This window comes from Chaetura pelagica, unplaced genomic scaffold, assembly GCF_000747805.2.
Source record: "Chaetura pelagica isolate M959 unplaced genomic scaffold, ChaPel_1.0 scaffold138, whole genome shotgun sequence".
NCBI classification, from domain to species: Eukaryota; Metazoa; Chordata; class Aves; order Apodiformes; family Apodidae; genus Chaetura; species Chaetura pelagica.
The window spans coordinates 3,808,757-3,826,846 of record NW_009954215.1 but is presented as its reverse complement, the minus strand read 5'-3'; the positions used below and the strand labels follow the sequence as shown (position 1 = coordinate 3,826,846).

Sequence of the window (18,090 nt, the reverse complement as noted above, 5' to 3'; positions counted from 1 at the left end):
GTATTCTCCATGATGCTGTTCCCATCAACTCGGAGGCATTCTTTCTCTTACTGGATGTCAGAGCTCAGGGGAACATCAGAGGCCAGCTGGAAAACAAGACTTGTCCTATGCAGTTTGAGAGGTTTTTTTTTCCCTGAGGAGAAACAAAAATCCCAGTGTAGGCTGGGCATAATTGGTATCACAGCAGACTTCTGTAGATGACAGACGAGTGAAGTAAAGCTAAATGTTCTTTCCACTGTCTGTAATTTCATGTGGTGGCTTAATTTTCCAAGTTATTTACGTGGAGGGTTTTTTGTTGTTGTTGTTTAATTTTTAAAGATGTAGAATACCTAAAAAGGCAGCTGAGTATGACTTAAACTTGCTCCATATAGCAAATTTGTTTTGACTTGCTGTTTAAGATTTTGAGCAATGCAAACAGGAAAGCAGTATCTTGACAAATGAAGCCTTTTTGTAGTAATGTAATTCTTTGATGCTGGATAGGATAACTGTGGACTGTACTTTTGGGTTTGTTTTAAATGTTCATTTTAAAAACAACAAATTTGCTTTTCTATTAGATCAGTTTTTTTCATTCAGCTGACCTGTGTTATCTGTGACAATGCTGTAAATAAACACGATGCATCATATTATGGGTGGGAAAAAAAATTCAGTGTACTTCCTCCCCTAGATTAAAGAACTTGATGCAGACAAACTGTGTCATGTCCAGTAATTCATTCAACAAAACAGTTCTTTTCGTCATTTGCTTTGTAAACCATCTTACTTAATTCTGAGCGTGTTTATTGCTCTTTGTCTTGGAAATGAAAGTGGTGTAATTCTACCCCAGTTTTGTATGTAAGTGTGGACAAAATGCAGTAGTCTTAATTTGTTTTCCTTGCTCTTTACTTAGAAACAAATCTCTCTTAAAGATCCATTCAGGTATTATTGCTCATTTTTGGTAGCTTTGTATCATTCTCCATTCAGTGTTGTTTGTTTTTTTTTTTAATGCTGAAGTATTGGTGTTTTCTCTGTGCTGCTGCTGCTTCAAAAGTTCAAGCATATTACAGGTATTCTAGGAAATGTGCCATGTTTGGCTTAGATAAGGGCTAGAGCTTTAGTGTTTCTGTAAAACAATGCAAGTTAAAGATTTGCTTGTGTAATATAAGACCTCGGTATTGTTTTATGTCCTCTCCACAAAGATCTGCTAGGAACAAAATAAACAAAGCTGTAGAAGTGCCTGTGTGGTGATTATTTTTTGTAATTTATAAATGAGTAGGCTGTTTCTCATACATAACTCATGTTTGTTCCTAGAGCTTTTACTGGTATCTGTTTAAACAACTAATTTGACTAGAAAAACACAGCATGGATGCTAGTTGTGCTATCATATTTTGCCCTGGTTTTACTTTCCCCACTGTCAGGACTGTTTGGGGAAAAAAATGGCAACTGTTGCTTTGACTTCTTGATGATACAGAGCAGGAGGAATGTGCAGGACAGATGAAGAGCACTCCACTTGAGTAACTACAGGAATTGCTCTTGATTGACACTTTAGAAAAAGCATTGGTGGAAGTTATTTTTAGCAGCTTTTGTTTTCACTCTAAGAAGGCAGCTGCTAAGTGGCATGAAAACTCCAGTGATGTCGTGTAACATATGGAGAAGTTCTGCATTTTGGTCAAGCTTCATGCTCTTTTGTAGGCATTTTTAAATTGTAAAAATACTGTAAGAACAAGAGCAGCAAATTCAGAGTCCCTGTTTGAAATTCGGCTTAATTTGAGACCTTGTCTGCTAAAGCCATGCTGTGTTTGATTTGATAGCTTGTCGAGAAGGGGGGGATCAGGCAGGGGTAGAGTAATTGACTTCTAATTAAGTGTAGTGCAGTGTTTGTGCAAGATGGTGAACGCCTCGGGTCTCTCCGGTGCAATCTGTAGACAGCCCAGTGACTTGAAATGTAGCTTGTGTTACTGAACTTTTAAAGTTAAAAACTATAGTAGTGTTGTAGGTACCGAACAACATATGTGGGAGAGGGCATGTCGGAGTAAAACAGCTTCTCTGGCAGAGCTATGTGTAACCAAACCTGCTGCAGACAAAAATGCTGAACTTTTGGTCTCAGGATGGTACTAGAGAAATCTCAGCTGCTCTTTAACGTTTGAGTGGAGGCCTGGGCTGTTGTGCATCATGTCTGCTAGGGAGGTTGTGCATGTCAGAGAAAGAAATAAATTACATCATCAAAGCTTTTTATGAAGGCTGACACCTGATTGTAGATATCAGCATTTCGGGAATTAAACCAGCAAGTACTTCAGCTTGTCTCCCTTACCATGGCTGAAAATGGGAACTAAAGTCTCACAATTAGTAGTGGAGCAGCAGGAGACTCTTCAACCATCTGTGCAGCTATTAGAGGACAAGAAGTGCTGGTGCAGATCCTCCAGTGGATCCAAGCAGCTCTAACACAGTGGGGAAACTTATTAAGAATACTTAAATAAGTATTCTTACTTATAAGTAAATAAGGCCAGAAAAGAGATGGCATGTTTCGTTTTCAGGAATTACTACATTTGTGGTTTTATAAATACATTGATTCCTGGACTGTAGCTGGAAGCCATAAGGCACTGTGTGCTGTCTTTTAGAAGTCTTTAACTTACTGTTTAAAGGCTAAAATGCTGGATTTCTGTAGGCCATGCTTTTAATTACAGTCAAATGTTACTGGTTTCATTTATGTAATAGTGGGTGGACAGAGCTATGATTAAGTAGTTGCTAGAAATCTTGTTATGACTAATCTCGGTTTGGTGTTATTTTAGTTTCTTAGTCTCAGCCTTTATGTACAAGGACTTTTATTTTGCCAAACAGTTGGAATTCACTTTAGGAGAGCTGGGGAGTTGCTTTAATACAGAAGTTAGAAGTCTAAAAATGTTGATAAAAGTACTTGGAGGGTGTATTTTATTATATAAAGGTAGGCACGAGTGTTTATTTTTTAAGACTGGTGACCATAATGGTCTGCCTCTTAGGCAGTGAGCCAAAAGGCAAGGAAAGCAAGAAACCTAGATGGAGCAAGTCTGAAACAGGGTTGTGGAACATGTTTTTTCTTGTTTAAATGGCTCTGGCTGATTGGTGCTGCAGAAGCTCAGGCACTTATGAGCTCGGAATGAAATCTCTCACCACCTCCTTCCTGCCTGGTTTTGATTAGCCAGAGCAGACTCACCAGTTCCAGTGCAAGGTGAGCAAAGTAAGATTGGGTGCAGAGAAAAGTTCTTACTCCACTGCTGAAAATGTACATTTCAATATTAATTTTTTAGAAGCTTAAATTACTGGTAGTGAACTTACTAGAAAATGAAACATCAGACCGAACAGGTTCTAGAGGCGTGAGAATGAGTCTTCTCTGTGCCTCAAGAATGTCCCAGAGAAGGTCGCTTTTGTTCCTTTTGGTGTTGTGAAGGTTTTCACATTTGTCCTTTAGAAGCCAGACCAGGGTAACCTGCTTTATAGTGTTGGGAGTGCAATTCAGGAGTATATTCAAACTGACCTGACTGATAGCTCAGGGAGCTGAAATAGCAAGTTATCATTTTGGGGAGGCAGAGTGAACAGCTTTCTCCAACTCCCAGTCCTGGCTTGTTTCAGTCAATGAGTGCCAGTGCAAGAGAAGATGGGATATCTTAATTTGACAGCTGTTAAATTAGCTAGCTGCATTGTCATGCTGCTCCACAGTTCTTTCCCAAAGAAGTTTTTAAAGGGTAAATCCCTCTCCTACTTGTATCTCAAGCCTGTTAATACAGGAAAATATTCAGAGATTGTATTTATCAACAACAGAATTAAACACACACACACACACACCTTTTTTTGTGTGTGTGTGTTGTTGGTAAAAGAGAGGGCATACTGAACATAAAAAAAAAAATTAAAAAATCTCAGACTGTGCACGGAGCTGGCATCTGGTTTCCTTAGAAGCAGGTGTGAGAAGCAGTGTGGAAAACTGCATGGTATGATTAGAGAGAGTTGCAGCAGATGGGATGTTAGCTAGGTCTCAGCTCAGAAATATAACAGTACAATTAAAAAATGGTAGAGTAAAATTCTACATAATTTTGCACACTGAAGACACTCTGAAAGCTCAAGCATTTCAGCTAATGTCTCCAGATGCTGCTGTGGATGGTTCCTGGGGCTAATGCAATGTGGAACTCCCTAAGTTAATAGAAAGACTTGTTACAGGTTGAGCTGCAACATACACAGTAACTTGTGGTTGTGACAAAGCTCAAATCTACTTAACCTGCCTTAAATTGTGTGCCACTAGGAAAGGCTGGTTGATCTTGTTAGATCATTGTAAATGATGTTCTGAAGCCAGTCTTTTGTTATCTGAAGGAACAGTCCACCTGCTTCCAAACCAGAACTTCAGTGATTTAAATGGAAGATACACAGTAACATTGAGGTAGGAATGCCTCGGAATGTTTGCAGCTGGAGAGCTAGTAAGGCCTTGACTAAAGCTAATTTTTGTGAGGGTTTTTTTTCTTTTGCAGAAGCTAAAGGGTTAATAGGATATTTTTAGCAATAGTGTTTGGTGCTTGGGCTGGGTTTGTTTGGGGTTTTTTTAAATATTAACTGTCATTCTAGACTAAAACTTCAGTGAGTTCCTTCAGGTTGTGAAGATTTAGTTCAGGAGGCTTGGGAGTCAAGCCTGACATTAATGTCAGGATATGTGTTAAGTACAGTAGGTCCACAAGTATTTCTGGTTTGCTTTGAGCAAATCATTGTAGGGTAAGACATCTGCAAGACAATGCAGTTTTCCTTGCATGAGAGTTTGAGAAGAGTGATTGGGAAGACTAAGGCTGTAAGGGCATTACTGCTTTTGAGGACCTAGTTGCATACTCACTTCTGGAACCTCTCACACTGTTAAAGGATTATGCACCTCAAGTGGGAACCCAACATGGGAACCAGTCTGCACTGTCAGAAATACTCTTTGCAGAGTCTATTTTAAAAAAAGAAATAGGTTCCCATTAAAAGTTTTCCAACCCTTAACTGAAACTTTTAACAAAAACTTAATGGTGTTGTCAATCTAGTGTTTAGATAAGATGTGGGTGGAGTGGGAAGGAGCTGGATGGCAGAGGTTTGAAGGGAACCCGGAGCAGAACCTTGTCCGGCCCCGGTTTGAGTCTGTTCAGGATTAGATCAATGGGGAAATGTTCAGTGTTCCAAGTTTGTCTGTAAATCAGTTTATAAAATATTTGACTAGTTGATGAAAACATGCAGGGAGTCATTTTGGGGCAGCAAGAAATATTGTGAGGATTATGATTTGTGTTTGCTCCTCAAATACTCAGAAGTAATGATGTGTTGAGAAATGGGATTTGTCAAGCTTTTTCAAACTTTACTCATGTCAATGGATACAATTTTCTAGAAAAAATAACAGTTTTGGAATTGTGTAAAGAGTGTCTTGAAATACTTGTCAGGTTTTTTTATTTTCATTTCAGGGACTTGGAGTAGAGCAGTCTTGATGAATGTTCAGTCAGGTGACTAGCAGATGTTAGCAAGCTTACTAATACTTGTGGGGTTTTTTGGTCTGAAGATTAACAAAATTTGGTGATTTACCACTTCACAAAATGGATGTTTATATAGATGTTTTCATTGCCAGTCACCTTAAGGCTATGGTCTATTAGGTATTTTCCTGCACAGTAATGACTACTGACACTAGATGGCTGGATGTAATCAGTGTTAGTCCCTAAAAGGAATATTACTTCTCATTATTCAAGAGGTGTTTTACATTGAAGTTTCTTTTATTTTCTTTTTTTTTACAGAGCTGTAGGTAAAACATGCCTACTCATCAGTTATACAACCAATGCATTTCCTGGAGAATACATACCCACTGTGTAAGTACTTGTAAAATCCTAAGAACTCATTTATGTCACCTTCTCTGTACTATCTGCCATTCCAGATTCCTTATTGGAATGGTTCAAGTGGGCTCCAAGCACCGCTCATTGTTTAGCTGAGTGTCTGGGGGTGTGTAAGGAGAAGCACTTTGTGCTTTCACAGCTTAGCACAGTCACACCTGTGCTTGTTCTCAGTCCGCCTCTGTCTGCCCCCCAGGCCTGGCTTATTGGGGACTAAACATTTAGCAATGGTTCATCAGGTGCTGTTCTCTTTTAAACTAATGTGTTATGTCTGTCTTTAATATCATTCATAATAAGCAGTCCAAGGCTAAACAGCTTGTCAAACATCTTCCTGTAGTCAGAAATAGCTGGTCTTCGTGACTAGAGAACTTTTTTTCACTTGGTCTTCCACTTTTTGTACTACTGCCAGTCCTGTGCTAAGCAGCCACAGCTGGGTAGCTCCTCAGTCGAGATGGTGGAGCTTGTGTATTTTGGTCCTTCTCCTTTTCTGACATGTGAGGTTTTGTCAGTATCAGTATTAGTGCAGTTCTCTTTCTGAGGGCCTGTTGGGGAGAGCCGTTTTATACATCAGCAGCTTCTTTGCCCTTTTTGGATATCTGTGTTTATCTGGATATGTTGTTCTCAGTATTGATGAGGTTTTTTTAATTTAAAGAAGTACATACTGAGATGTAGTTACCCTTTCAAGGCCTTGCTGTCTCAATTACTTCAGATTCCTTTTTTTCATCCTACATTCAGATTTTTACATTACAGTATGCTTGTGTTCCCAGTGAATATAGTTTATCCTCAACAAGGTATCAAAACTTTTGTGCCTACAGTGCTCATGAGATAAAAAATCATGCCTCTACTGACCCCTGGTTAACTGATGTTTTACTGGAAGGTTTTTTGATTAGCAGGATTAATACTTTTTTTTTCTCACCTGCTGTTGTTGCTAAGGTTTCCTTGGTCGTTGCTCATGTATCTTCTATTCTAAATCTTACAGAATGAGACAGATTAACATGCTCAATGTCACACTAAGACTGGAAGGTGCTTGCTAAGTACATCACCTGCTTTCCTGTGCTTACTGAGATTAACACTTCATGTGGAAGTGTTAATCAAAAGGATGATTTCTGTTCAGACTGGTCCAAGTCTGTTGTGCATGTTTTTTCCTTTCATTACCCAATACTAGGCCTGGTATTTAAATAACAACTTTACTGTTTCTGGGGAGCAGAAAGATGCAATAAAAATATTTCTTTTTGTAGTGTTCCCGGTTAGTACTCCCTAAGAAAAAGTCCTCAGGTGCCCTGTTTTACTGGAGGCTAATGCAGGTGACTAACTTTTCCTTATTTTTCAGTTTTGACAACTACTCTGCTAATGTAATGGTGGATGGAAAACCAGTCAATCTGGGTTTGTGGGATACAGCTGGTCAAGAGGACTACGACAGACTACGTCCGCTCTCCTACCCACAAACAGTAAGAGCTGCAGAGTCAAACTAGAAAGAGACTGGACAGCTTTGTCTGACCTAAAAGTGTCTTTCTTTTTGAACATACGGGCAATGTTGTCACATCTGGAGTTGTATTTATGGTAACAGTGACTTGTTGCAAGCTCCATTCTTCATTCTACATGCTGTAGCACTACAATCTTTGATGTGTCCACAGTTGTACAGATATAAAACATGCGTGCTGGTGTATTTGCACGCACTGATACATGTTGCCTTTGTGTAGTTGCAGCCTGAGAATTAGCTAGAATGCTTGATTTAAAACATGAAAAAATAAACAAACAGAAAACCCTCAAAAAACAAAAAAAACCCTTGGTGAATAGTCTCATCAGCTAGTCCATTGATTTTACAGCTAGCATGCCTGCCAAAAGCGGGGTTTGTTTTTGTTTTCAGGCGTGATGTTTGGCTGCAACCTTACACTGTCACTGCTAAGCACTTGATACTGTTCAGTCTCTGTGAAGATGTTCTAAATGTGAAAGGGGCAGTGCTGAATGAGGATATTATTGGTATTGACAGAGGCTGAGGCCGAGCTCTGCAATACACTTAGGCCCATGGGTATCTTATTACTTATTGTAGTTTGTGCCGTAACATCAATACAAACATGCTTCTGTCTTCAGTGCTTGCAACTGGCTAAGTCCTGTCTGCATGCTGTAGCTTTCCCTGGGTAAGGAAAATGCTGAAGTGACCTGCTCTGCTCTTCCCAGTGTGACTGCAGCTCATCTGTGTAGAGGCTGTTTCTGGCCTCTGTAGAGCAGTTACATGTATCTGGTGGAGCTGTGCTGTAGGTAAAGAAAGGTGGTAATTTGCAGGGGTTTTTGGCATTAGTAACTTTTATTGACTGTCAAATATATGCTAATAATGTAAAATTGTTCCAGTTATTCTGCAGCTTAACTGCTGTCTTGAATAATACAAATTTTATTTCATGAACTTTGGTGCTTTTTTAAGTAAACTATTAATTCACAATTTTCCTTAATTCACTGCTCACTAACTCTTACAGTTTGGCTTTTCTGTTGGTTATAACACCCAAGATGGATGTGAACTTGCAGGTTGTAGGCAATTCTAGTAGAAATGCCTTTTCTAGGAAGAGAAACAATGGAAAGCTGTTCTTCACTATTATTTAGGTATTTATCAGATACTTAGGAGAACGTGAGCTTTGTTTAACATAGTAAAAATATTTTCTAAAAAGAATCTCAGGGTAGAAGGTGTGTTGAAAGTTCACTGGGTATGAGAAAGCAGAGGTGTCAGGGGGAATATTGTTCCTTCCTTGTGTCAAAGGGATAGGAAGCACGTGCATGTCTTCAGCATGCTAGAATAATGGTGACTTTCTGACAGACTGCAAAAGAATTCCATATTTTTGGGAAAAAAATAATCTCTTCTGTACAAGCATGTGGAACAGTTAAGTGAAGGTTTGAAGTACCCCCAGTTCCTTACGTTGTGTTTTACAGCAGAAAATGAAAAAGGCTGGTAAGTCTTGGAATTGCTTTTGAAGCAACCTTCAGATTTTTAAGACTTGTGCAATACTTAAGATTTGTCATCAGTTAAGGGACAAAAATCCACATGAAACTTAACAAAAAAACACAGAAAAAGGGAACAGTGGTGCTGATGAAGCCACATTTTTGTATTTTTTTCAGGACCTGTGTTCAGCCTTCCCCTTCCTTCACCCTGCTATTTAAAACTCACCCCCCACTTATTCTTGTGGCCTCTGCTTTTCTATTTGTGCACCTGGGCAAGCAGAGAGCAGGAATTGGTGATTGCTTGGCCAATATGTGTGTCTTCAGTAGCCACTCAGCAGCTATGAATTTCACAGTGAGGATTTTGCTGTAGTGGAGGCATTAATTTGTATCTTTATTCATATTTTTTTTTCCTTAAAATACACAGGAATGTGATACCTTCTCTTGAATGTATCTGAAATCTACCAGTATTTCAAAATATTTGGGGAAGAAAGAAGTTGAGACAAAAAAGGTGGTTAACCTTTTGTTTCCTTGGGAGATGAAACAGAAAGGAAAACTAAGTTAGGATGATGGTTTTCATGAGATGTTTGATCCTGCTAGTCTCCCCTGGCAATGCAGACAGACATTATGGGGAAGTCCAGTGGCCTCTTCTGGATGCAGGGAGCTGGCTGTGCTGAATTGCAGGGCAGTGTCTCTCTGAAGAAGAAAGGCCACGTTGTGAGTATTTGTGAGCATAGATCCCTGACTGAGGGAACGTGCTCCCTTAAATCCACTGCAGGAGTAACTTTATCTCCTACTGTTACTAGGTTGGAGGAGCCAATGGTAAGGGTTTATCTTCCAGTCTGACAGACCAACCTATTGCCGTATGTAAAAGTTTAAGTAAACTTCAGTTCCAAGTTCTGTCATCTTGTGATAAATTGGCCCCTATTTTTTTAAACAACTACTTTTCTTGGAACTATCAAATTGCTAGATTGGAGAACTGTTACCAAATCTCTGTATATGAATTGCTGTGATTAAACCTTTTCTTGCAAACAAACAGCTTTTCCTCCTATTTATGAAGACTGGTAGTGTGCAAGACACCTGAAATCTTCAAATAATTCCTCATAGTTACACTGATTATTTTTTTTTGGGAGACAGTGAAGGAGAGAGTCTGCACAATGTGCAGAACTTCCATTCACCACAAACCTGCAGAATTGGAAACCAGAAGTAGTGGCCATAGTATCACATGATTTGATGTTGTTTCTTTCTCCTTCTGGGACGCTGCTGTGGAAACCTGTTGGGGTGATGCATGAACAACTGGGTTGCAAGTGCTTAGCAGTGCAGATGTCAGATGCTGACCTAACAAAATGCCTTGAAATGCAGCACAATCAACTAACATTCTGAAATGCCTGATTCTTTAACACATTTGATACCGGAGAAGTACAGATGCAGAGGTAGGTTGGGGAAAGCTGGGCTTGTGTGTGAGTTGCTTATATAGGTCTGGGGTCACACAGAAAGGTTCTGCTGGATAGAGAAAAAACAATGTTGTGGTTATTCTGAATGCTTGCAGACTACAATGTGTCATGTCTGAAGCTCATTGGTTTTTGAAGCGTGCACTGTATGGCAGTTAGGGGAAACTTTTGCTCTAAAATGTTTAATCTGCTCTAATTTCTCATGTTTCTTTTGCCTTCAGTTGAAAAGCAAGATTTGTAAGATCCATGAAAACACTTTTCTTTCCACTTCCTCAATTTAGAAAGGGAAGGAGGGAGTTTTGAGTTTTTTTAATACCCCTTTCAATCCTAACTCAGAAAAATTCTGGAACCTTTTTATTCTGACATTCAGTAGAAGAGGCAGTTCTACATGATGCTTTGGATTTGGGCATGAAAGTAGTATGTGTGGAAGTAGGTGTTTGATTTTTATTCAGTGCTGCATATTTTACCTTTGCAATTAAGATTAGAGTATTAATACCACACTGATATTTGAAAACCCCTGCCAACATCTACCTTGCAGCATCCTGTGCTCATGAGTTACGTGTCTTTGAAGGCTTAAATGACTTGGAGGTCTGCAAAGAGCACCCAGCCCCAGGTCAGAAGCCAGTCTAGCCACTCTTCGTTGCTCCCTGTGTTGGTCAGGGCTCTCATCTGGAGAATTTTTTCTGAATGTCAGCAAGGGAGATTAAATGACAATTAGGGAAAAGCAGCTTGCAGTGTAGGGGTAGTCGCCTTTTAGTTGCCTTTTATAAACTTGATTACAAGCTATTTGTTGTTGGTTCCTTCCCCGTGCCCCTGTTGCATCTGCTTGTAGCTGCCTGGGAATGGATTTCCCACTGGGAAAAGTACCTCTGATTGTCATGTGCAGCTGTGTTGTTTGACCTTGTCCTCTGCAAGTGTGGTACAGGTGTCTGTGATACAGGTGCTACTGGCCTTTGCAGGGTGATGAGATTCTATGTTTGCTCTGCTGGGCTAACTTCTATTAACTTGCTTTGTAGGATGTTTTCCTAATCTGCTTCTCCCTTGTGAGTCCTGCTTCCTTTGAAAATGTCCGTGCTAAGGTAAGTACCAGCTGTTATCATTGTATTTTTGAGGGTCCAACATAGTGTTCATTCATAGGGAAAAATATTAGGTGATTAAAAAAAAATAAGTCAGGCAAGGTGAAATGTAATTTGAAAAAGCAGAAATCCATTTGCCTGACTTCTTGGTCATGGAAGTTCAGGGCACAAGTAACTCTTCATAGAAGTGTGACTTGTTCCTGGATGCAGTGAGAGGGTGACAGTAGCTTGAGCCTTTTCAGCCAGCAGCATGCTCAGATCAAGAAGAGAACTTTGCTCTTAAAGCAATTGAAAAATATTTTAAAATAATTGCATGTAAAAAATCAGGTTGATAGGACTTGTTTCTTGCACCAGCCAGCAGGGTAGCACCTGCTCTGCTGCTGCTGCTGTGGGCTGCGGGTCCCTGGACTACTTGGCTGTAGGGGTTTGTGGAGCCCTCACAAACGGGAGGTGGGAGGTGCAGATCAGAGATTTCTGGTGTAGGGGAGAAATCCAGCCCTCAGCAGGGTAAACTTTTAATTACATGGGAATACCTGTTGGCTTCATTAAAAATGTTAGCAGTTGTATATTTCTTAAGACTGCCTTCCCATGGGGTCTTGTGTGCTCCCCTTCCTGTGACTGACCCTTGGAGTGTGGGGAGGGACCCCTGCTCACCCAGCCCCGCTCTTCCCTTGCAGTGGTATCCTGAGGTGAGGCACCACTGCCCCAACACTCCCATCATTCTAGTGGGCACCAAACTGGATCTCCGGGATGACAAGGACACTATTGAAAAACTGAAGGAGAAGAAGCTGACTCCTATCACTTATCCACAGGGCCTTGCCATGGCCAAAGAGATCGGTATGATGGCAATGGGGTTATCGTTGACTTGATCCCAGTTTTGTTTGTGGAAGCTGTTGCACCTTAATGAAAAAACAATGCCTGGCTTTTGTTGTGGAGTTAGCTAGAAGCAGTGCTGTTGTATGTGTGGAAGATGTCTTGGTAACAGCCTCCTTGCCTCCCACAGGTGCAGTGAAATACCTAGAGTGCTCAGCACTTACGCAGCGAGGCCTCAAGACAGTGTTTGATGAAGCGATCCGAGCGGTTCTGTGCCCCCCTCCTGTAAAGAAGAGGAAGAGAAAATGTCTGCTGCTGTAAAGGTTCCCCTCCCGCTGCCCACTCCAAACCCTCTGCTTTGCTCAGAACAATGGAGCATTCACACTCAATGCCAAGTTTTTTCTGTTATAAATTAGTTCTCTTCCATAAATTCTTGAACCAATCAACAGTTTCACGGTTTCATTTGTCTGAGGTAAGAGTTACCTTGCATTCTTCTAAAAGCAAACTCCTGAAATGACAAACCTATGTCAAGCCTTATTTTTAAAATCCTGTTCTTGCTCAATTAAGTGTTGCCAAACTCTGCTGAACTAAGTTGCATTGTTGTGCTATGAACACTAAGCACTAAAACTTTTTTAAAGATTCTTGAAGATGACTCTCATTTCTAGTAGGAAATGCAAAAACACTTTCTAGTTTTTCACAGTAACAGGACCATAGAATTAGCAAAACTGCCCTCTAATGGGTTTTCTTATTCAATGTTTCTCAGCCCCAGTCAGTGCGTAGCATTGTGTATCAAACCTGACTCTTTGACAATGACTGACACCTTGGAGTCACAGTGTAAAATGCTTTCTTGTTGGTAAGGGCTTGGTTGCAATCTAGTTCTTGCTGCTGTGATTGAAAAAATAACTATTCTTACTGAAGTGTATCTAGTCCTTTTGACAGCATTGTATTGTGATGGATAAATGGAATATTGGGTTGGATCAAATGATAGTGCCAGACAGTATTTTGACACTGTACAGCTGTACACTACACTGCCAGGGCAGCTGAAACTGAACTGACTTCTCTTGCAGGTTAAAATCAGCTGCCATTTTCCCAGAGGTGCAGTAGTGGAAGAGAGGTTGGGGTGTTCATAGGGAAATTCCTTGGGAATTTCAAGTAGGGCATTCATTCAGTTAGGTACAATATTGAACCAGTCATTCCTACAACTCTTGTGTAGTAAATGCTTTTCTTGTAGAATCTTCTTCTTACTGAGCAATATAACTTGTACTTTAAAACCTTTCTGATTATAGACATTGGCTTTATTTTTTTTTTCTTAGAGTAGATTGTTCAAGCATATCCTTATTTTCCTGTTGTTTCTGGCCCAGTAAGTTATATGCTTTCTGAAGAGCTTTTAGTCTATTAACTAGGTGTAAAAATCATGTGAAGCAGCTTTACACATCTTAGTAATTTTTATATTTTAAACCTCTATAAACCATGAACCTTCTGAATTACCACTATTTGCCAGATGTCCCCAGCACTGTAACATGACTAATGCAGACAGTGTTTTTGATGTCACTACATGTGCAGCATAGATGGAGTCATGGTCACTTGGGTCTGTGAGGTTCTGTAAATTAGTGCTAATGTTCTGTACATCCTAAACAGGCAGGAAGATGATGTTGGACTACACCCTTTCAACAACTAAAGCAAAATTTTAAAAGAAAAGTTGCAAAATTGTGAAGTTTTTACATTGATCTTTTGCTAATGCAATTAGCAGTATGTTTTGCATGTATGACTTAATAAATCCTTGAATCACATGTGTGGCAATGTTTGAATTACTGAGCAAGTGTTCTCATTCTTGTACCACCAAGTCTGTTTCTGCCACTGCCACCAGCAGAGGTTCCTTGTCCCCTGGGGGGGAAGGGGATGTGCTAACCACAGGCCCTGATCCTAAGACCCAGAATTAAACACAGTACTTGGCACCATTTCTTCAGAGGCCTTACACTGTCATGTGAGTTGTTACCAGCTTCTGCTGCTGCTTATGCAATGGTGTAAAAAGCTATGACAACCAAGGGGGGAACAGAGACCCATGTCTCTCTATTGTGTGCAAACAGCAGCGCTTGCCTCATTGTCCCTCTAAAAAGGTTACTTTAATGGGTTGTAAAACGATGGTTCTGGTGCAGCAAGGATTGTGCTAAATGCTGCAGCCTTTTTTGCCTTTTACACTTACCCCGTGCTCCAGGTGTGGTAGCTCCTTGTCTTCAGGGTGGCAGTGTCCCCAGGGACCAGCCTCCCCGGGGGTGGGGCAGGGGGACACAGGCAGCCTGAAAGCTGCACCACTGCCCCCTCCTCGAGGAGGGAGCACCAGCCAGGCCTGCACTGTTGGCACTGACTTACCTTGCTGCCTGCAGCTGGCTCTGAGCCAGCAACCCTGCCCTCACACCAGCACATCTGAACATACTATGACAGAAGTCTTTCTTGAGTGCATTTTATTTTGTCTCCATAGACAGTATCACAGCAAGAACATCCACACTGGTCTCAATCACGTATTACTTTTATGAATTTGTATAATTTTTTTAATTTTGTTTTTTAACTTTAGAAATGCTGCAGAGCCCTAAAAGAAAAGAAGTTAAAATAGCTGCACGCTAGAAACAAGGAACCCACTTCTTAAATAGAGTATCTTTTCCTGGCAGCATTGATTGGTGCCCCTGATGGAGCTCACAACTGACATGATATCAAAACATGAACAGTAATTTATTTTTTTTCTTCCTTTCTCATTAAGTATAGTATTAGTTTTAAAAAAATAATAAAAGTAGTCACATGGATCAACAAACAGAACAGGCAGGTAAATTAAAGACTATTGCACATGGGTAGCCAAGCAGCCTTGAACCACAACACACTCCCCCCACACCACCCCAGCCCCCGGGCGGTGGGGACAGCCCTGCTCACTCACTGCGTGGGGCAGCTCCTGCAGCTCCCTGGGCTGGGCACAGGGACACGGCCTGAAGGGACGCGGCAGCAGAAGGGGCTGGTGTGTTCCTGAAGGTCTCACAGGTCTGGCTCCACCTGCAGGCCCAGCTCCCCCCCAGGCCCCAGGGCTTGGCGCTGTGTGAGCTGGAACTCACTGGGGTCTGTAATAGCTCAACCTTCAGCACCAGTGCAGGACCTGTGCTTCAACCAGCACCACATCACTTGAGGTCGCTGCTGAGGCAAGGGCTTAATGCCCTTCTTTATTTTATGCCATGTGAGAAAAGTACTGAAATCCACTTAGGTCTGCACGTGGAATGTGTCTGAATACTTGAAACCTGCAAAGAGAAACCCCCCACACCTCTCCTGTGAGCTATGGCTGTACCTCATGGGTGTCACACTCTCGTGTTTGACATGAAATGCATGATTGATGCTCCTGAGATAAACTGTTCAGAGCCTTAAGCACAACATCTGGCATGTGGTCTGTCACCATCTTGGGACTTATTAAAATGCTGCTGAAGACTGTTTCGTTTGACCATCTTGCTGTATATTTAATATCTGAAGACCACAACCTAAAAATAAAAATACAACACACCACAGGGATTAATCACCCTGGTATCGGCAGGACACTGTGTGTAATGCTAAAAAAAACATCAACAAAGCAAAAAAGCCAACCCCCCTAATCATTGCTCCAACAAACCCACAATCTTCGCCCTTACAGCAGTTTCAGCTTTTCTGTTGTCTTTGTCTCACTTCCCTGCATCCACAAAAAAGCAGCAGAGGACAGGAAATGAGGGGCTGCATAAGCACACTACTTACTGGGGCAACTGGGCCTCTCCAGCCTGGCCAGGTTGGTATTATGGTTAATATTTTGCCTTTCTCATCACCAATATCCATATGACTACCAGTATAGGTATTTTATCACTCAACCACTACTGGGACATAAGGCTGCCAAGATCTGCAGTCTCAGGGATGAACTGCAGCAGGTCCCTGCTGATCCGCCTTACAGTGTAAATGCAATATGTGGGCAGAGTAAACCAGGTACTTTGAACGTGAGAAGCTGCTTTAAGTAGATTTCAGGAAAGCAAGACAATTATATTCATTTTTCTGCTTACCTCTTAGAGCTAGATTCTTCTACAATGTGGATAATCTTTCCAGGAAGATACAGACGAGGATACTGAGGTGGTGAATTTAGGTGCGATTCATCATCAAGGGCATTGTAGGAAGGAGACCGATGAACCATTAAGCTCTCCTCAGCCAGGAGGGGCTGGGTGAGGGCATCTTGGTTTCTTCCATCCAGCTCTGTTGGGAAGTTATCTGGATCTCCCCCAAATACTTCATACCAACAACCACGTAGCAAAATCTGGTACTGAATTCAGAAAAGAAAAGCAGGTGAAGTTGGGCATCTCTTCTAGTCTAGTTGTGTAGTTTCAGGTGATGTGAAACTACAATTAAAAGACTAAAAATTACTGTATGCTCCCAGCGTTTTGTTTGATACAATCTCCTAACCCACTTTTCCCCCCAGAATCCTATTTCACCATTATCTAACCCAAGCCACCAGTAACACTGAAGAAAGAATTTCCATCTTTGCCACTTGAATTATTCTGTGTGGGTTCTGCTCTGCAGATTTATTTTTTCTTGCATCTGTAATTTCTACCTGTCGTTAACCTTATCCTGTGTTTACAATATCACCCAGGCCCTCTCCACGACTCCTGATCCTGGGACTACATGGAAATCCTGTGAGTATAGCAGGTTTAACTTTAGATGTTCAGAAATGGCAGTTTTCAATCTTTAAGCCACTTGTCTGTACCTCCAGTATCAGCTTGCCTGACACCACACTGCTCCAGCACTTTCAAACTGTTTCTCACTAACAGTAAGAAGGCAAGTAATTAACACCATAACAGAGAAGTATTTGCTTTCCAAATGAACTCGGAAGGTAAAATTTAAATAAAACCACTGATTTGTTTACTTACTGATACTAAATGTTTAGTAGAGTAAGTAATCTTACTGACTTTTCATCATTTTAGCTGGTTTCATTTTGCGTTTTCTTTCTTTAATTTTTCAATAGTCCCTCTATCAGCAAAACTAGCAAAAGGATCATTTCAGGCCTTGGATGCTGCACATGGATATATCTTCTATGTCTTATTGAATCTTAATTTCCAACAAGGCAGCTTTATAGGATGAGAGACTAACACAAGTGTCACTGGATTAAAAACAAACACTTTTGTTACAAAACACAATTGTAACTCTCATCATTAAGATCAAAATGTACACCCCAGCAAAGCTGAGGCTTAGCCAAGCTAACAATCCCACTGACTTTCAACCAGGACTGCATTTAGTTACCTTGGGTCTGTTGCAATTTGCCACAATTCTCACTATTCTCCTCTTTAAATCCTCCATGTTGGGCATACTTAACCTGTTTAAACACACACAGAGCAAAGTGAAGTAAAGCCTCCTAGTCTGCAATCTGTGCTGCTCCAAAAGAACAAGTCAACAATACATCCATCTCACCTTGCAACAAGGTCCTTTCCCACAATGACTGAAACAATGAAGTGCTTAGTGTAATCTGCAAGGGACTTGCTTAAAAAAAACAAGATGAGGCACAATTAGTTCTATGATGATCATTAAAATTCAATAAAAATACAAACATGTAGCAACAGCAGCAGCATTTGCAGTCGGTTCTTCAGAAGGCTTTCAGACCTACTTGCTACAGAGTAATTTCAATTATCATGATCATGGAATGTGTAGATGTCAAAGTAGACCAAGCCAGACTAGTCAGGTGAACATTTTATTTCTGAAACATTTATTTTAAGCTCTAATTGTACCATCTGACAGAATTCACTAGATATACTTCATTCTGTAATATTTTCCCCAAGAACTCAACTGTAACTCAAGATGGAGAAAATCTAATTCCAGTGGAAAATGCATAAACAAACTCTTAACACAGTCAAGCTCAGGGCTATCAACTAATGTACTTGTCAAGGACCTTGAAGATTTTTACATCTTAGACACAGAACCAAATAACAGAAGTCTTACCTCAGAAGTCCTCCTGGA

General features: G+C 40.7%; 2 protein-coding genes across 2 annotated transcripts in view; one reads left to right on the top strand and one right to left on the bottom strand.

The window, feature by feature from the left end:
* Positions 1–13,136, top strand: part of RAC1 (ras-related C3 botulinum toxin substrate 1 (rho family, small GTP binding protein Rac1)) — a 41,910-nt gene extending 28,774 nt beyond the window's left edge. Inside the window, exons 4-10 of the mRNA XM_010003322.1 lie at positions 5,007–5,092; positions 5,739–5,810; positions 7,162–7,279; positions 9,563–9,619; positions 11,224–11,286; positions 11,961–12,120; positions 12,287–13,136. Coding sequence (XP_010001624.1) covers positions 5,007–5,092; positions 5,739–5,810; positions 7,162–7,279; positions 9,563–9,619; positions 11,224–11,286; positions 11,961–12,120; positions 12,287–12,417 — 687 coding nt within the window. The 3' untranslated portion in view covers positions 12,418–13,136. The remainder of the gene's footprint in view (positions 1–5,006; positions 5,093–5,738; positions 5,811–7,161; positions 7,280–9,562; positions 9,620–11,223; positions 11,287–11,960; positions 12,121–12,286) is intronic.
* Positions 13,137–15,199: 2,063 nt separating this feature from the next.
* DAGLB (diacylglycerol lipase, beta) overlaps positions 15,200–18,090 on the bottom strand; it is a 13,670-nt gene continuing 10,779 nt past the window's right edge. Inside the window, exons 14-18 of the mRNA XM_010003321.1 lie at positions 18,073–18,085; positions 17,548–17,616; positions 17,380–17,452; positions 16,152–16,405; positions 15,200–15,608 (exon numbers count right to left, since the gene is read on the bottom strand). Coding sequence (XP_010001623.1) covers positions 15,410–15,608; positions 16,152–16,405; positions 17,380–17,452; positions 17,548–17,616; positions 18,073–18,085 — 608 coding nt within the window. The 3' untranslated portion in view covers positions 15,200–15,409. The remainder of the gene's footprint in view (positions 15,609–16,151; positions 16,406–17,379; positions 17,453–17,547; positions 17,617–18,072; positions 18,086–18,090) is intronic.